The sequence below is a fragment of the Notolepis coatsorum genome (assembly GCF_963971535.1).
Source record: "Notolepis coatsorum genome assembly, chromosome: 11".
In the NCBI taxonomy this organism is placed as follows: domain Eukaryota; kingdom Metazoa; phylum Chordata; class Actinopteri; order Aulopiformes; family Paralepididae; genus Notolepis; species Notolepis coatsorum.
The window spans coordinates 44,734,423-44,754,654 of record NC_140175.1 but is presented as its reverse complement, the minus strand read 5'-3'; the positions used below and the strand labels follow the sequence as shown (position 1 = coordinate 44,754,654).

At 46.2% G+C, this 20,232-nt stretch overlaps 1 protein-coding gene across 1 annotated transcript in view; it reads right to left on the bottom strand.

Annotated features, from left to right (window-relative positions):
• Positions 1-20,232, bottom strand: part of rabgap1 (RAB GTPase activating protein 1) — a 461,466-nt gene that overhangs the window by 311,951 nt on the left and 129,283 nt on the right. Inside the window, exons 11-12 of the mRNA XM_084325096.1 lie at positions 17,997-18,166; positions 17,255-17,423 (exon numbers count right to left, since the gene is read on the bottom strand). Coding sequence (XP_084181222.1) covers positions 17,255-17,423; positions 17,997-18,166 — 339 coding nt within the window. The remainder of the gene's footprint in view (positions 1-17,254; positions 17,424-17,996; positions 18,167-20,232) is intronic.

Below are 20,232 nucleotides of genomic sequence, written 5' to 3'. Positions count from 1 at the left end.
ACATGGATCAAGTCTGATTCATGCAGATACAAAGTCTTCGTGGGAGTCAGAGTCACCGAGATTCAAGAGTTAACAGAAGAAGCAAGCTGGCGGTATGTGGACACCAAACACAACCCAGCTGACGTCATCACCCGGGGAATGTCTCTGGATGACCTAACCCGTCGCAACATCTACAGTGACGGACCAGAATTCCTCAAGCTCCCGGAAGGAGATTGGCCTACGCCCACCCCGCGGGAAGCAAGTAACGAGGAGGCTGAGAACAAGAAACCTATGTTCTGTGGACTGAGCACTGTCGCCTCCACAGACCCCAACATAGATGACTGCATTACCCTAGAGAGTGCGCAGCAAAGAACATTCCTGCGGCACCACCCAGAGATTCAGTCCACCACTGACATGTCAGCAGCTGACTACGAAGAAGCAGAACTTCTTCTACTACAACGAGCCCAGAGAGACTCGTTCCCCGATGAGCTAGACTGTCTACAGGGAGGAAACCCCGTCCCATCAGACAGCAGACTGATTCACCTGGCACCAGAGAGTGACGCCCATAATCTCATCAGAGTGGGTGGTCGCCTGCGGAGAGCCCCCGATCTACCAGATGACATTAAGTACCCGATCGTCCTGAACAGCCGACACAAGGTCACAGAGCTGATCATAAAGAAATACGACGAGGATGTACACCACGCAGGAGCAGAGAGAGTCTTCGCGGAGATCAGACGTCGTTATTGGATATTGCAAGGGAGAGAAGCAGTACGGCGCTTCCAGCGAACCTGTCTAGACTGCCGTAAGTGGCGCGCGCAGCCCAGCATACCACGGATGGCTGACTTACCCCCCTGTCGCCTCCGAATCGGCGACAAGCCATTCCACTCCACAGGCATGGACTGCTTTGGCCCGTTGTATATAAAGAGAGGAAGAGGCACCGAGAAGCGGTGGGGTATTGTATTCAAATGCATGACCACCAGAGCGATACATATCGAGCTCCTTCCGACCATGAGCACAGACTCATTCCTTATGGCCTTCCGAAGATTCACATCACGGAAAGGAAAACCGTCTACATTGTTGTCTGATCACGGGACAAACTTTAAAGGCGGAGAAAGAGAGCTGAGAGAGAGCTTCCAAGCTATGGGCCCAGAACTTAAGACCCACCTCGCTCCAGCCCAGATTGACTTCCAGTTTAATCCCCCGAACGCACCCCACTTCGGCGGAACCTGGGAACGAGAAGTACGTTCTATAAAGACAGCCCTGTACGCCGTGCTTGGGGCCCAGACTGTGGCGGAGGAAGTCCTAATGACAGTCCTCACGGAGATCGAGGGAGTATTGAACTCAAAGCCCCTCGGTTACGTCTCCAGTGATGTAGCAGACGTCGACCCAGTCACCCCCAACACACTCCTAATGGGGCGGCTGGACCCCGCGCTACCCCAGACAATGTACAGGCCTGAAGAAGCGAACGGCCGAAGAATGTGGAGGTACAGCCAAGTACTAGCTGACAAGTTTTGGAGCAGCTTCCTACTTCACTACCTACCGTCTCTACAGACCCGCCAGAAGTGGGTAAAAGAGAGAGACAATTTGACAGAAGGAACAGTCGTCATGATTATTGACCAGTCACTACCCAGAGCTATGTGGCCGGCTGGCCGCGTAAGCAAAGTGATCACCGGTGCCGATGGCAAGGTCCGAGCAGCTGAAGTACTCGTCCAAGGGCGCACTTACACACGTCCCGTGGCGAGGCTCATAGAACTGCCCCGACTCCCAGATACTATCGATGATGACCATGACCCCATGACTTTGTGAGTTGACTGACCCTTACAGCGGACCTTGAGTGGTAGACAGTGCGGTTAATCTGTCTCTGCTTAGCTAATTAGGTGGGACTAATTAGGGGGCGGCTGTTGTGAAGGATCAGATTAAACCGAATATATATATTTATTTATATATATATATTTAATTGTATTTGTATATCGTTTGATATCCCCTGTATATTCCTTGTACAATATGCACTGAATATCCCTTTAGTCTACTAAACAGCCCATAATAGTTTCATTCTACCATTGGACGAGAACCTGGCGCCAGGTTGCCATACCCCTAGGTCCAAGTTCAATCGTGCCGCCTAACATGTCGTGGCAAGCCCCGGTTCCGCGCAGGAATATGTCGGGCGAAATACGAATGGTACTATTTGTTCATAGCGCATATATATATGGCGCAAGTAAAGTAGAACTTTCTTTTTAGTCCAGTTCTTTACCCTCCAACAGAGTGACAGACGCAAAGCCTCCCCACGACGCACGTGTGGTGTAGTAAGGCCTACTTGGCCCCAGAATAGGCATTGAGATATCGTGTAGATTAATAGTTGAATAGTCATAGTTTGGCACTATACCGTCGAGTTGGACGTATTCTATTAAGCTAATAATAGTCTATTTATGTATGGTGCATCGTTCGGTTAGAGTTCTAAAGTTATCAGTACCCCCATCGTTCCTGACGTTATCTGGACGCTTAACCAGGCTGGGCAGACCCCTAGTGGTGCTTGCATCCGAGGAGCTCCGGGCCAGGGCGACTGGACCTGTATATTGGATTACTCTACCCGGACGACGGCGAGCCTTCCACGGCTTGGATTATGCTTTGGGTGCTTTGATTATTCCATGGATAAAGGCCAACACTGCGGAGTGTTGGAACTACCCCCCGGAGAGGACTCCAGGTGAGACGGCGCTCTACACCAGTGAGGTCGCCTCACGTCTCTCCGTTGTGGACCGGCAGCTACCGTCCACAGAGGGTCCAGCTGTATTCGTCTGCGGACCGAGGTTCTGTGGGCACCGTGTTCAAGACTTTGAATTCTCCCAAGAAACCGTCGGCCAGATGGGATACCGCCAGCGGCTTCTCTAACCCCCCCCTCCTACTGTCTTACAACCAGCGGGACCCCCCCCCCCCCCCCTTAGTGTATCCAGCTATAATCATTTAAGTACCATCACTATCGTTTCCTAAATATTCCAGGTTGTATACTTACTCCCTGCGTAACCAGAGATTGGACATTCAATGTTGATTTACCTACGAATACTCATTTGCCATACAAGAGCATATTTCAAATCATAAATGTAATTAAGTGAATGTTGTATATACCTTTTGCTATATTAAACCTTCGATTTGGTACATTTGTGTGGATTCGTTTCATCAGGTGGGAAAGTGTTCATCATACTTATATCATGTACTGGATGGCCAGAAGTTAAAGTACAAGAGGTAGTGGTATTAAATACCATATCTAACAATACAGTCAGGGCTCAGTTACAATAATATTTCTTGGAAAATCAACTACATAGAACCACCACAAGGCTCTGTGGGAGACGGGGGCTACAGGGGATGATCTGGGTCCTGAATAGAGATGAAAACACCTGACTGATGGATATCTGTGTGTGTTGATCATTCTAGCCGGTAGCAAGATGTTGTCTAAAGATATCCATCAGTCAGGTGTTTTCATCTCTATTCAGGACCCAGATCATCCCTTGTAGCCCCAGTCTGTTTTCCAAGAAATATTATTGTTTTGTTTTGAATAAACCACGAGACCAGAGACAAACACAGACACACAAACCTAGCTAAAGGTTACACCCACACCCACACACACACACACACACACACACACACACACACACACACACACACACACACCTAAAGCAAAGGACTCTGAGTCAAACCCCCAGAGTTTACACTGAATCTGCTTTTAGCTTGTGTTCCCCCGTGGAACCTCTGTACATTAAAACTCATTATTACAGCGGAGATTGCGTTCGTCACCAACACCGGAGACGCTGGATTCGCCTGTTCGAATCCAGCTCACAGCTCCGGCGTTGTCACCAGCTTGGCTGGCCGTTCACACTAATACAATTGGCTGTATTAGAGGGTGGGAAAGCTGGCGGGGTGGGTCCGGGTCGTTGTAAACAGCGACTCCTACAGTTCGGTCGGGGCGCCTGCTCAGCGTGGATAGGATCTAAGGGGGGTAGTGTGATCCTTCCACACGTTACACCCTCTCAGTGAGAGTCCGCGCTGCCAGGTGAAAAGAAGCGGTTGATTGGCTAGACGTGTGTTGGAGGAAGCACGTGATAGCCTCCACTCTCCCAGACCGACTGTGGGGGGTAAGTGCGCAGCGACCAGGAAGGGGATTGGGAATTGGCATAACAACTAACATTGGGATGGGAGAAAATCGGAGGAAAAAGGAGGGGGAAAAAGATTAAAAAAAATCATCATTATTACATGGCGTTTTCACATTCGCCGAAATGCTTGCTTGTGATTGGTCAATAGCGCTCGTCAGAGGTCCGTTATTACTCGATAACGGACCTCTGCCGAACAATAATGACCGCTGTGCGCAGCTGTTCGCAATCAAGCCCACTGACACACTGCATCAGTGCAGCCAATCAGACACACCTGCCGGCTGCACTGACAGCGGAGTGTGTGTGATGATGACAGCGGGAGCGACAGAACAGAACTGCGTCTGCATTTGATCTCGTATTGTCGATGTAAAATGAATTAGGTATATTGTTAGTAAGTTAGCCATGTAATAAGCGGGATAATGTATAGCTATACTCGATCATTGTCGCAAAATAATTGACCTTCACTGCGTTTATAACACCTCGGCGAGGCGCCTCGGTATTTTAAACTCTGTGTCGGTCAATTATTTTGCGACAATGACCTCGTAGCTATACATTATCCCTTACATACTTTAGTATCCTTTGGACAGTTTATATCTTTAATGACCAACCATTTCACCCCCATCTGCAGTTGTTTTTAATTGTTTTATCGATCGACTTGTTTCTTTTAGTTTTTTATTGCGTGCTGTATTTCTGAAAGCAGTGAGCCGCCACTAGAGGCAGAGTGGCTAGCTAATCATCTGAAATGAGATTTGAACTCTGCTTTTCAAGACTAAATAAAGGTGAAAGTACATGCTGTTCAGACCCAGGCAGTTCTGTGACCTTGTGTTTGAACCTCAGCAGCCAGTTCTGTTACATTGTGTCTGAACCTCAGCAGCCAGTTCTGTGACCTTGTGTTTGAACCTCAGCAGCCAGTTCTGTTACATTGTGTCTGAACCTCAGCAGCCAGTTCTGTGACCTTGTGTCTGAACCTCAGCAGCCAGTTCTGTGACCTTGTGTCTGAACCTCAGCAGCCAGTTCTGTGACCTTGTGTCTGAACCTCAGCAGCCAGTTCTGTGACCTTGTGTCTGAACCTCAGCAGCCAGTTCTGTGACCTTGTGTCTGAACCTCAGCAGCCAGTTCTGTGACCTTGTGTCTGAACCTCAGCAGCCAGTTCTGTGACCTTGTGTTTGAACCTCAGCAGCCAGTTCTGTGACCTTGTGTCTGAACCTCAGCAGCCAGTTGTGTGACCTTGTGTTTGAACGTGTGTTTCTGGTGGCTTCCCACATGAAGGGAGAACTAGCACAGAGTGTTTCAGCAGCCGGGGTCCCTGCATGGCCAAGACTGGCTAACCAAGCTGATAAAAGCTCAACTACAATATATGGACAAAAATAATATTCTTCTATAACTTTTGTAGATTTGCGATACAACTTGCATTCTTACATTTTATGTTTTGTTTTAAAGTTTAGAATTCATGTACTCTTTCAGTGGTATATCGTAACTTGGCATATATATATATATATATATATATATATATATATATATATATATATATATATATATATTAACGTCACAGTGACCAATCGCAGCCACTCTTATTGTCTGGGACCAAATACGACCACGCCCCACTCCCAGTAAAAAGTGGGAATCTCTAGAATGGGTTTGGGGCGACGCTGAATACGGAAGTGGCTCTCAAGGTGACGATTAGACAACACTTTCTGTTGTCAGTAGATGGCAGCATTGGTTTAAAATTAAAAGGTGAAAATGTTGAAAACTACAATAATGCATTTCCCAAGAGCGTTAGCACGGGTCGCAGGTCACTGGGATGTGTCTATATTCTTCGACGTGATCTGAACAGCGGTAAACTATTACTGCGACCTCGGTATAGCTACAGAGAATGGTAAACTAATTATCTTAAAAAAAGTGCGCTGGTAGCGTTACATATGTTGTCTAAAGGGGGACATATGGTACAATTTAAGATTCTAATGATAATCGGCATATAAAGGACAACACAAAGCATCGTTAATTTGTAAGAAACCTCAATGAAAACGGCGCAGGGTGCTATTGTTATGAAAATGGGATAGAATCCTATAAAAATGTGGCCGCATTTGGTCTACGTTCCGTTACACAGCTTGGTTTGTCTCAAAAAACAGTAACCATACCACCAGTTAAACTGATGTCTCAGTATCAGTATGAATCAAATATACGGTTGTCTTAAATCTTGAATTCTGGTCAGACAGGTTGAAAAAGGTTTACAGCCCTAATCGAGAAGTGTATATAAATGTATCGTATATGTAAATAATATATTATTTTATTTTATTTTATTTTATAACTCCAATGTTAACCAACATCTCGCATGTAGACAACGCTTTTCACAGCTAGGAAATGCAGTAAACTCTCAGGTTTGGCTGTTGTATACTGGCAGCCCTGGTATTAAGAAGTCGCTCATTCAATGTGAGTGAGAGTGTAAAATTCCTCCAACACCATATTTGGGTTTTTATCTGTGGGTCTATCCAACTGTTCAGAATTAGAATTAGAATTATAATCTCTTTATTTGCAAAGTACATTTTTGCATACCAGGAATGTGTCCTCTCCATTCAACCCATCCTAACTGTTCAGGAGCATTGGGCATCCAGCGCCCGAGGACCAACCCCAGGTCTAATGTCAGTGCCTTGGTCAAGGGTAATGGCGGGAGTATGTACCTAGCGTGCATGCCTTTCTTTTTTTTGTTGCTGCAACCAGCAGCTCTATTGCTCACTCTGTTGGTTGATTGGTTGTTGGTCCACAAAAGTGTCCACCACCACTAGCGGCCACATAGTCTGACACAGTGTGTGCGCACATGCACATACGCAGTCGCAGGTATTGCAGATTCACGCTTGTTATGGTGTGGGTTCAGACCTGAACCCTGTGAGGCAACAGTGCTAACCACTGCACCAGCGCTAACCACTGCACCAGCGCTAACCACTGCACCAGCGCTAACCACTGCACCAGCGCTAACCACTGCACCAGCGCTAACCACTGCACCAGCGCTAACCATTGCACCAGCGCTAACCACTGCACCAGCGCTAACCACTGCACCAGCGCTAACCACTGCACCAGCGCTAACCACTGCACCAGCGAACCATTGCACCAGCGCTAACCACTGCACCAGCGCTAACCACTGCACCAGCGCTAACCACTGCACCAGCGCTAACCACTGCACCAGCACTAACCAGCGCTAACCACTGCACCAGCACTAACCACTGCACCAGCACTAACCACTGCACCAGCGCTAACCACAGCACCAGCGCTAACCACTGCACCAGCGCTAACCACTGCACCAGCGCTAACCACTGCACCAGCGCTAACCACTGCACAAGCGCTAACCACTGCACCAGCACTAACCAGCGCTAACCACTGCACCAGCACTAACCACTGCACCAGCGCTAACCACACCAGCGCTAACCACTGCACCAGCGCTAACCACTGCACCAGCGCTAACCACTGCACCAGCGCTAACCACTGCACCAGCGCTAACCACTGCACCAGCGCTAACCATTGCACCAGCGCTAACCACTGCACCAGCGCTAACCACTGCACCAGCGCTAACCACTGCACCAGCGCTAACCACTGCACCAGCGCTAATCATTGCACCAGCGCTAACCACTGCAACAGTGCTAACCACTGCACCAGCGCTAACCACTGCACCAGCGCTAACCACTGCACCAGCACTAACCAGCGCTAACCACTGCACCAGCACTAACCACTGCACCAGCGCTAACCACACCAGCGCTAACCACTGCACCAGCGCTAACCACTGCACCAGCGCTAACCACACCAGCACTAACCACTGCACCAGCGCTAACCACTGCACCAGCGCTAACCACTGCACCAGCACTAACCAGCGCTAACCACTGCACCAGCACTAACCAGCACTAACCACTGCACCAGCGCTAACCACTGCACCAGTGCTAACCACTGCACCAGCGCTAACCACTGCACCAGCGCTAACCACTGCACCAGCGCTAACCACTGCACCAGCGCTAACCACTGCACCAGTGCTAACCACTGCACCAGCGCTAACCACTGCAACAGCGCTAACCACTGCACCAGCGCTAACCACTGCACCAGCGCTAACCACCGCACCAGCACTAACCAGCGCTAACCACTGCACCAGCGCTAACCACTGCACCAGTGCTAACCACTGCACCAGCGCTAACCACTGCACCAGCGCTAACCATTGCACCAGTGCTAACCACTGCACCAGCGCTAACCACTGCACCAGCGCTAACCACTGCACCAGTGCTAACCACTGCACCAGCGCTAACCACTGTAACAGTGCTAACCACTGCACCAGCGCTAACCACTGCACCAGCACTAACCAGCGCTAACCACTGCACCAGCACTAACCACTGCACCAGCGCTAACCACACCAGCGCTAACCACTGCACCAGCGCTAACCACTGCACAAGCGCTAACCACTGCACCAGCACTAACCAGCGCTAACCACTGCACCAGCACTAACCACTGCACCAGCGCTAACCACTGCACCAGCGCTAACCACTGCACCAGTGCTAACCACTGCACCAGCACTAACCATTGCACCAGCGCTAACCACTGCAACAGTGCTAACCACTGCACCAGCGCTAACCACTGCACCAGCACTAACCACCGCACCAGCACTAACCAGCGCTAATCACTGCACCAGCACTAACCACTGCACCAGCGCTAACCACTGCACCAGCGCTAACCACTGCACCAGCGCTAACCACTGCAACAGTGCTAACCACTGCACCAGCGCTAACCACTGCACCAGCGCTAACCACTGCACCAGCACTAACCAGCGCTAACCACTGCACCAGCACTAACCACTGCACCAGCGCTAACCACTGCACCAGCGCTAACCACTGCACCAGCGCTAACCACACCAGCGCTAACCACTGCACCAGCGCTAACCACTGCACCAGCGCTAACCATTGCACCAGCGCTAACCACTGCACCAGCGCTAACCACTGCACCAGCGCTAACCACTGCACCAGCGCTAATCATTGCACCAGTGCTAACCACTGCAACAGTGCTAACCACTGCACCAGCGCTAACCACTGCACCAGCGCTAACCACTGCACCAGCACTAACCAGCGCTAACCACTGCACCAGCACTAACCACTGCACCAGCGCTAACCACTGCACCAGCGCTAACCACTGCACCAGCGCTAACCACTGCACCAGCGCTAACCACTGCACCAGCGCTAACCACTGCACCAGCGCTAACCATTGCACCAGCGCTAACCACTGCACCAGCGCTAACCACTGCACCAGCACTAACCAGCGCTAACCACTGCACCAGCACTAACCACTGCACCAGCGCTAACCACACCAGCGCTAACCACTGCACCAGCGCTAACCACTGCACCAGCGCTAACCACTGCACCAGCGCTAACCACTGCACCAGCGCTAACCACTGCACCAGCGCTAACCATTGCACCAGCGCTAAACACTGCACCAGCGCTAACCACTGCACCAGTGCTAACCACTGCACCAGCGCTAACCATTGCACCAGCGCTAACCACTGCAACAGTGCTAACCACTGCACCAGCGCTAACCACTGCACCAGCACTAACCACCGCACCAGCACTAACCAGCGCTAACCACTGCACCAGCACTAACCACTGCACCAGCGCTAACCACTGCACCAGCGCTAACCACTGCACCAGCGCTAACCACTGCACCAGCGCTAACCACTGCAACAGTGCTAACCACTGCACCAGCGCTAACCACTGCACCATCGCTAACCACTGCACCAGCACTAACCAGCGCTAACCACTGCACCAGCACTAACCACTGCACCAGCGCTAACTACACCAGCGCTAACCACACCAGCGCTAACCACTGCACCAGCGCTAACCACACCAGCGCTAACCACTGCACCAGCGCTAACCACTGCACCAGCGCTAACCATTGCACCAGCGCTAACCACTGCAACAGTGCTAACCACTGCACCAGCGCTAACCACTGCACCAGCGCTAACCACTGCACCAGCACTAACCAGCGCTAACCACTGCACCAGCACTAACCACTGCACCAGTGCTAACCACTGCACCAGCGCTAACCACTGCACCAGCGCTAACCACTGCACCAGCGCTAACCACTGCACCAGCACTAACCAGCGCTAACCACTGCACCAGCACTAACCACTGCACCAGTGCTAACCACTGCACCAGCGCTAACCACTGCACCAGCGCTAACCACACCAGCGCTAACCACTGCACCAGCGCTAACCACACCAGCGCTAACCACTGCACCAGCGCTAACCACTGCACCAGTACTAACCAGCGCTAACCACTGCACCAGCACTAACCAGCACTAACCACTGCACCAGCGCTAACCACTGCACCTGCGCTAACCACTGCACCAGCGCTAACCACTGCATTAGCGCTACACACGTTTATCTGCGGTATGTACTGAGGGTAGGGCCTGTGAGGACAAGAGTTAGGAAAGGACACAAGATAAGTTCAAACAATCACCGATCTAATGTGTGGGTCATGGTGAGCCTGTTTACCACCCTTGATTCCCAGGACAAGAAAAAAGAATCCCCAGAGTTTGAGTTGGAGACTGAGAGAGAGCGAGAGAGGAACTTGAAAGGATGCAGAGATCACTGGCTGATTAAATCATAGAAATGTGCTCCTGGGAAGGACTGCTTTTGTTGTCCTGCTTTGGAAGTGCATGTAATTCAATAAGTCACCCCTGATCTGGGACTGTTCTATGGCTGCTGGGGATGCTCTGAGACGAGGCTCTGATGTAGGGGGCTGGGACCAGGCCAACTGACTGAAAGCTGATATCGCGAGCCATGTGGAACGTGTCAAAAAACAAAAACAAAACAACTTGATTTTCAGTTGTATTTTTCCTCACAGGTAGAATCAGATGTCTTTTTAGATGTGAAGCACCTCGTAGTCCAGCAATATCACTAAAGCACTCTGTCACTCACTCACAGTTAGACCAGCAATATCACTAAAGCACTCTGTCACTCACTCACAGTTAAACCATCAATATCACTAAAGCACTCTGTCACTCACTCACAGTTAAACCATCAATATCACTAAAGCACTCTGTCACTCACTCACAGTTAGACCACCAATATCACTAAAGCACTCCGTCACTCACTCACTAATGGTAGACCAGCAATATCACTAAAGCACTCTGTCACTCACACAGTTAGTCCAGCAATATCACTAAAGCACTCTTGTCACTCACTCAGTTAGACCAGCAATATCACTAAAGCACTCTCTGTCACTCACTCAGTTAGACCAGCAATATCACTAAAGCACTCTGTCACTCACTCAGTTAGACCAGCAATATCACTAAAGCACTCTGTCACTCACTCAGTTAGACCAGCAATATCACTAAAACACTCTGTCACTCACTCAGTTAGACCAGCAATATCACTAAAGCACTCTGTCACTCACTCAGTTAGACCAGCAATATCACTAAAGCACTCTGTCACTCACTCAGTTAGACCAGCAATATCACTAAAGCACTCAGGGATTAAAGCAAAACAACATTTCATATTCTTATTTTAACCTCCACTGTATATTTGTATTTAATAGCGTTAGCGTTTTAAGGGAACTCGATTATTTTTAACATCTTTTCTATTGCCAGTTTGCTTTTACATAATATCAATGCTGTTTTCAATTCATTAAATAAAACTGATACTTTTTGCAAGTACTCACAACTAAAGTTCCTAGGTTATAAGAAAGTAAGTCCCATGTGATTGACCCCATTAGCACTACACAACTTAATGGAACTGAATAGAAAATGTTCCATTAGTCTGGATAGCATTACTCAAATACTACCAGTCAAAGGATTGAGTACACCTGCAAAACTATTTTGTTCACGATTGTCTATTCTTTAAACTGTATAAACCTGTCCATAAATGCTTAATATTTCATTATAGGATATGTGTACTTATATAATATTGTGACATCCCTAGTCTAGACAGTAGAACAGGCTGGGAGTGAGGGCACAACAGTAAATCAGCATAGAAGTGGAAATTATAATTTCGAACATTTTGACCCAGGTTATTTATGTAAACAGGGAATAATATTGGACCAAGGACTGAACACCCCTGGACACATTCATTACTGTGGAGCTGGCACCATTGACCTGAACACACAGAGTTCTCTCAGCAACGTAATTAACAAACCACAACAGGTCAACAGCATGCTTCTACATCAAGTAGCCTTTGTTTCAATATAAAATGCTCCACTATGTCAAAGGCTTTTGACACAGATAAAAATAGTATGGTAGGAGGGGCGTGGTTAGGGCGTTCAGCTGTGGGTGGAGAGTCAGGAGTCCGGAAGCAGCGACACACCTGCCAGGGCTCAGTTCATCAGCACAGCTGTCGCTGACCTCGCTAACAATCCTGTGCGTTGTCCTGACAGTGAGACTGCGACTTAAGGTGAGACACCCCAGGTGAATAGGCAAAAAAGATATTTGAATAGATATCACTATGAAACTTTCCCAGTTTGTTATGTAATGTCACAGTGACCAATCGCAGCCACTCTTATTGTCTGGGACCAAATACGGCCACGCCCCATTCCCAGTAAAAAGTGGGAATCTCTAGAATGGGTTTCGGGCGACGCTGTATACGGAAGTGACGATTAGACAACACTTTCTGTTGTCGGTAGATGGCAGCATTGGTTTAAAATTAAAAGGTGAAAATGTTGAAAACTACATGAATACATTTCGCAAGAGCGTTAGCACAGGTCACATGTCACTGGGATGTGTCCATTCTTCGCCGTGATCTGAACAGCGGTAAACTATTACTGCAACCTCGGTATAGCGACCGCGAATGGTAAACTAATTATCTTAACAAAAGTGCGCTGGTAGCGTTACATATGTTGTCTAAAGGAGGACACATGGTACAATTTAAGATTTTAATGATAATCGGCATATAAAGGACAACATAAAGCATCGTTAATTTGTAAGAAACCTCAATGAAAACGGTAATATTCGCTATTGTTATGAAAATGTGCTAGAATCCTATAAAAATGTGGACGCATTTGGTCTACGTTCCGTTACATAACAACTTAGAAAAAATGTATTGCAAGTTTTCTGAGATATTATGTTTATATATGCAAAATAGGCATTACCTCATTAACACTTTAACCGCCGAAAACTCGTCATTCCCCGCCATGCTCATTCCGCCGAGGACGCCTTAACTCGTCTTTGATGTCAATATTTCAAAAATCTGTCATCGAAATCATATTTCCTTTCCGGGGCCCTGAGACACAAGTGTGATCTCCTCTCAACTCTCTAGCAGTTCAAGAGCCCCATCTGGTGGCCGATCGGCAGATCGCCAACCGGATATTAACCTTTGAACCAGTAGTACTCATGCAAATGTGGTCCGGCCACTCTCTATAGCTCCCGCGACTCCATCTTGAAACACTGGATAATAGATCGCTCGCCCTAACTCAATAAACAACGTTATTTGGACGTATATACTATTATACAACCTGGAAATGGATCGGGCATTTCTACATCCCATAATCGAAAACGGTCTACTCCACGCTGATCGTCCAACGGCGCGAGGAACATACGGTAAGATTCAGCGTTATATTCTAACGTGTTCAATATAAACTGCTATGATGACCCACTCTGGATGAATCATCTAACGTTGCCCACGGAATTATAAACGATCCCCCGCCCATCCGCACCAGCTGGTCTACGACGAGAGGCTGCCACTCTCGCCCTAGCAAGGAAGGCAGTGAAGCATGACTGGCACATCCTACACAACACCACAACAACAACAGCACCTATGAGCAGACTCAAGTCCCGCCACCCCTACAACAAGGTGGCACAAGAGATGCTCCGTTCCACCACTGAGGACCTATCCAGAAATGGATGGCTGGCGGCAGCCTGGAAGAGAGAGTGGGAGAGTGCTGGGCCAACCCGTATCCACCACTACATCTGGGATCCAGGAGATGGCACCACAGGAGACGATCTTCCACGCCGGCAATGGGTTCTGCTGAACCGTTTAAGATCTGGGGTTGGTCGCTTTAAAGCATCCTTAAAGAAGTGGGGCCTGGCAGACAGCGCTGCATGTGAGTGTGGAGACCCTGAGCAGACTGTTGACCACATCCTGACCATCTGCCCCCTATACAAACCACCCTCGGAAGCCAGCCTCTTTGATGTGGGACCAGAGTTAAGGGCATGGCTACAAGATACAGAGTTGGACCTCTGACGTTACACGAAAGAAGAAGACCATATTTTAGTATGAATATGTGAATGAAAAAGTTTAACGTTGCTACACCCTGAACAATACATATAGGACATTGAATGGGCCATAATAATGGCAATGTAGCAATAGAATTTAAAAAGTTATAGCCCTGCAAAGAAGGGGAACTTCTCCATAGACAAATAGAGCTGGCGAGGGATGGTAAATTATGAATTTAACCCATGGCGATCAAAGTGTTAAATATGCACTAATTTGCATATGACGTTTGGGTATAAATACCAACATTGGATGATGCCAGATTTTTTTAAATGGTTTCATTATGTTGACACATAACACAGTGAACTTTTTACAGAAGGGATTGTGGATATGTCTTTTTATCATCCCATGAATCAGGAAATGCTGACTACAGTCATAAAAAAATCAATTTCCGCCATGTTTTTTGGTCTAAATGTACTATAAATCAGGCTATGAATGATATATCAACAAACCCCTCTGTAAAAAGATGCAGGGTATATATATAGGAAGAAATGTCGTCCTCGGACAGGCCCTCCATCGGTGCTTCCAGTCATCCCGATCCTCCATGCATCTGGCTAGCTCGTCGGTGCTTTCTGTTCCCGCATCTCTCCTGAGTACGTCCACGTAGGTTAATGTGGGACCTCCTCGTGATCGATGCCCGTGTGTTGGTTCCCACAGCACAAGTTTGCTGGTTGGCATCTCATGGTGTCTCTGGCAGTGACCTGCCAGCCTCATTCTCCTGACTGCCACTTTATCGCTCACCTTTAGCACCCCCCCATACAAGTTTGCATTCGTGGCATGCTCATCCCTGTTAATGTTGAGCACCACACGCATCATTCCTATGGAATGGTACATGTCTACCCTTGCGTGTAAGAAAAACGCATAAAAACTCATTTTTGGGAAAACGCCTTCAAAGTTCTGTATTATAAAATGCCAGAATTCTTTTTTTGAAACAGCTATTTACAAACACAATACCTAATCAAACCATTAGTAATTGACAACCTAAACACATGCCTGATAACTGAATAATAATAATAATAATAATAATAATAATAATAATAATAATAATAATAATAATAATAATAATAATAATAATAATAATAATAATAATAATAATAATAATAATAATAATAATAATAATAATAATAATAATAATAATAATAATAATAATAATAATAATAATAATAAATAATAATAATAATAATAATAATAATAATAATAATGATGATATTGAACTGAACAGAACTACACACAGGCTACAAACAGTGTAGTAACAGTGTAGTGAGTGTAGTACAGTGTAGTACCCCCTAATAGGCAAACAAATATTTGAATAGATATCACTATGAAACTTTCCCAGTTTGTTATGTACATATAAATAAGAAAAAAAATATTGCAAGTTTTCTGAATTTTATGTTTATATATGCAAATGAGGCACTTCCCCATTAAATATGTGCACATTTATGGATGCAATAAGGCAAAATGAAGTAAAATAAACAACTAAATGTGTGTTATTGATGTTTTATTGTCACTAGTTTCATAGAACACATGTTTAGGAAGCAAAATATAACAAAATCTCAAAATCAACAAAAAAAGGTATATTTGCCTATTCACCTGGGGTGTCTCGCCTTAAGAAAGAGTCAGTTGGAGCAGCGGGAGCGACCTGAACCACTGTATATTTGACACAGACAATGCTGTTAGAACTTCTGTTGGAATAAAAGACAGACTGATCCGAGGGAGCACTCTCATCTACAAAGAGACACGTAATGTCTTGCAGTCCAACGTTTCAATAAAGTCTGTACGGCTTGAAGCTTTGCATGCTGTTTAAGTTTCTTGACTTTGAGGATGATAAGCTCATAATTAGAATTTCTGTGTGGGACAGTGTACCTGTACAGTATGTATAAGGGCATCATTTCTGGACGTGTGTGTGTGTGTGTGTGTGTGTGTGTGTGTGTGTGTGTGTGTGTGTGTGTGTGTGTGTGTGTGTGTGTGTGTGTGTGTGTGTGTGTGTGTGTGTGTGTGTGTGTGCACGCACATCTGTATCATGTTGAATGACGCAGATTTTCTAGTGTGGTGTAAAGCTGCACCCAACCTGCGCCGACGTTTGAGGATCTATTTTGAAAAGAAGTTGAGTTCTCCAGGGTGCAGCATGCAGTCAACGCCTGGGGGACCACTTTCAAAAGCCTCACTAGCTTATGCCACCTGTGTGCTCTATTAAATGAGGAAGCACTTAACCCTGTGAAGCCCAAATATAGAAAAACATTAGCACGTTTTTTTTACCTTACAGATTGTAGGAGGCCTCTGATGCAGAAATGAAAGGGGTTTCAAAATGTTTAAACTTTTAAAGTGAAGCTTACTCATCTTTTTTATTTATTTATTTTTACAATGGTCTGTGATGGAATAAGAGCAAAAAACATCATAAATAGAATCAATAAAATCTTTTGACTTGGCACACCACATCTACTGTAATAAAGAACTAATAGGCCTAACCTTGTAGCCTAGCCTGTTGATGACGAGTTCTGTAAACATTGTTGAAAGTCTCATCCAATTAGATACTAAATGATATAATACTGAGCTGACATGGTATATAACTATAATGGTCATCGGTGTGGATTTGTGCATCAGAGAGGGAAGATCTATCCATCCTGGCACGCCTTCTGCTTCACGTTCTTTTGAAAATCGACCTGCAAAATCCTCTAGAATTGGAATCAGAATATCCTTACTCGTCATGTACATTTGCTTATACTAGGAATTTGTCCTCTGCTTTTAACCCATTGTAACTATTCAGGAGCAGTGGGCATCCGCTCTACAGAGACAAATACGAACAAACTTCTTTCAGTTGGGAATCGGGATGACGGTTCTCGTACTTCAGGGTGTCCCTCCTAAACAGCACGGGGGGAGGGGGCAGCTAAACCGGTACATTGGACCCACTCACCTTCCTCCTCCTCATCCTCCGGTGGCGAGGGCACAAGGCCGCCGGGTCCTGTGGGCAGGATGCCAGGGCTGGCCGTGGTCTTTCTGTTCTCTCTCTCCATGTCGCTCTCCAGACTCAGCACCTCGTAAAGCGTGTCAGAGGCAGGGCTCTTGCGCTCTTTACGCTCCATCTGAGAGGGGAGACACACCCTGGGCCTCATTTATCAAGCAACGTACACAAACATTTTAAAATATAAACAATCAAACTCATTTCCACTTAAAATTGTATTATTTCTTCTAAGTTCTTAGACACTTTTGGCAGGCAAGTTTTAAGTCAATTGTGGCACAGTATCAACTATCGTTTTACATGTATGGAAACCTTGAGGCCCGCTGAGTGTGTTTACATGCACGTACAGTAGCATTCTGGATATTAGCTCATGTCTTGGATACGGTGTTATTTGGGATATACTTTATATGTGTCCTTGTCCCTATGCTTTATATGTGTCCACGAATAAACATAATATTCAGAGTTGCCATGGAAACAGAACTTGGCTCGTAATGACAGTAACCAGGATAAATGCCTCAGTATTCCAGATAATACCGATATATCCCAGGCATCTTTGTCTTCTCTGGGCTACTCATCATCAGGATAAGAGCTCACTCAGGTAAGGAAAAATCTGTTGCCGTTTGAGATAGAATGGTCTAAGTGTGCCTGATCACTTACTGGAAGGCCAGTAGAGACATTTAGAGAGCTGTTGGCCTACCTGTCGTAGTTTGAGATAAAAGGTCTCGGTGTAGCTGCGCTTGCTGAAGGGCCAGAACAGCCTGTCGTTGGGAGAACACACTCTGACTCTGGTCTCCAACAGGAAGCGAACCGGCTCCTCTACCTCTGTGATCACCAGGTCCACCGCTGTTGTCATGTACATGAATTTATCTGGTGTAGAGGAAGGTCAAATAAGTATGTTATACTTTATTAATCCCCATTAAGACCTATTCACGACACACTGTGTATGACTGCTTCATATGGGAACAAATCATTCTGTGTTATTCAAGTCAAGTCAAGTTTATTTGTATATCCCAGTGGTCTGCAACCTATGTTTTCGGAGCTGCATGAGTCTCTTTGACCTGCCCCCTGTGACTCAGAAGACGTTTTGGCATTAACACAATTATTAATTGTAATTTTCTGAACATATTCAGGGTGACCTCTGTAATGTTCTCTCGCTCTCTTTCTCTTTCTCTATCAGCGCAGGACAGCACTGGCTGCACGACCACAAACTATCCAAAGCAGGATACAACTTTCCAGAAAAGCAGAAAACTGTGACTTTATGACGCACTTTATGTGTGCGTTCCTACTTTTTTGCTCTTTGGTCTGCCCTATCAGAGCTCCATCTCGCTCGCTCTATCCATCCATCACAATACATCTCTCAACATTCACAGGACCACGTTACAATGGAACAACACCTCTTGACCTTTACCCTCAAGAGAACATAGGGAAAAACTCCCACAAAAACATTTAAGGACCATGTATAAATACTGGTGTAAATATGACAGCACATCATCAGCACATATTTTTTATTTACTTTGAGCATTTTCGTAAGCATCACTTATTTTTTTCAGATCATAAAAAAGGGTTTAACCTTTTTTAGAAATGCTAAATTTAAAAGCTAAGCTATCTTCATCACCGTACCAAGAGATAAGATTTAAGATAGCTTCATCACTGTACCATGAGATATAATTAAGATAGCTTCATCACCGTACCAGGAGATATATTTAAGATAGCTTCATCACCGTACCAGGAGATATATTTAAGATAGCTTCATCACCGTACCAGGAGATATATTTAAGATAGCTTCATCACCGTACCATGAGATATATTTTAGATAGCTTCATCACCGTACCAGGAGATATATTTAAGATAGCTTCATCACCGTACCAGGAGATATATTTAAGATATATTTAAGATAGCTTCATCACCGTACCATGAGATATATTTTAGATAGCTTCATGACAAATCAGAGGTGGCAAACTGTCTGAATAGCTATTTTACATCCATTGCAAAAACTATATCTGAAAAGATACCAGCTAAACCCGGCAACAATATAGAGAGTGAAGTCCATAAATTCTACCTAGATCAGGGGGTTAAAGCAAATGCTTTTTCCTTTAGGAAAGTGACTGAGATGGAGGTCCAGGAAAAGCTTAAAAAACTTGACACCTCAAGGGCTACTGGATTAGACAACATCCCTGGTAAATTTTTTGCAGGATGCTGCAGAAATCATTGCCCCATATGTAGCTCACATTACCAACCTAGCCATTGACACAGGAACATTTCCAAGCGAAATGAAATCGGCAAGAGTTATTCCTCTCCACAAAAAGGGAAACAAATTGGAACCGGGTAACTACAGACCCATTTCCATCCTGGGCGTTCTATCAAAAACCATTGAGAGGCTAGTATATGAGCAAATATACGGGTATTTCTCCACTAATAACATCATGTACAAATACCAATCTGGTTTCAGGAGGTCCCACTCCACAGACACCTGCCTGCTGTTCCTCACAGATTACATCCGGAAAGAGGTAGATGAGGGAAAGTTCTGTGGAATGGTAATGTTAGACCTCCAGAAGGCATTTGATTCAGTGGATCACAACATCCTGTTAATGAAGCTTAGGGCCCTAGGCTTTAATGAGGCAGCTCAGAAATTGATTGGTTCCTACCTAACAGGGAGACAACAGGTGGTAGATATAAACGGAGTACTCTCCAGTCCTCGGACAGTAGAGTGTGGGGTCCCGCAAGGGAGTGTTTTGGGTCCGCTCCTCTTTCTCCTGTATATAAATGACCTGAAAGCAGCTTGCTCATGTGACCTTTTTTTATACGCAGATGACTCCGCCTTACTAGTGTCTCACAAAGACAAACAAGTGGTTGAGCAGACATTGAGTGCAGAACTAGAGAAGGTTAGCGACTGGCTAGGCCACAACAAGCTGTCCCTCCACGTGGGGAAGACT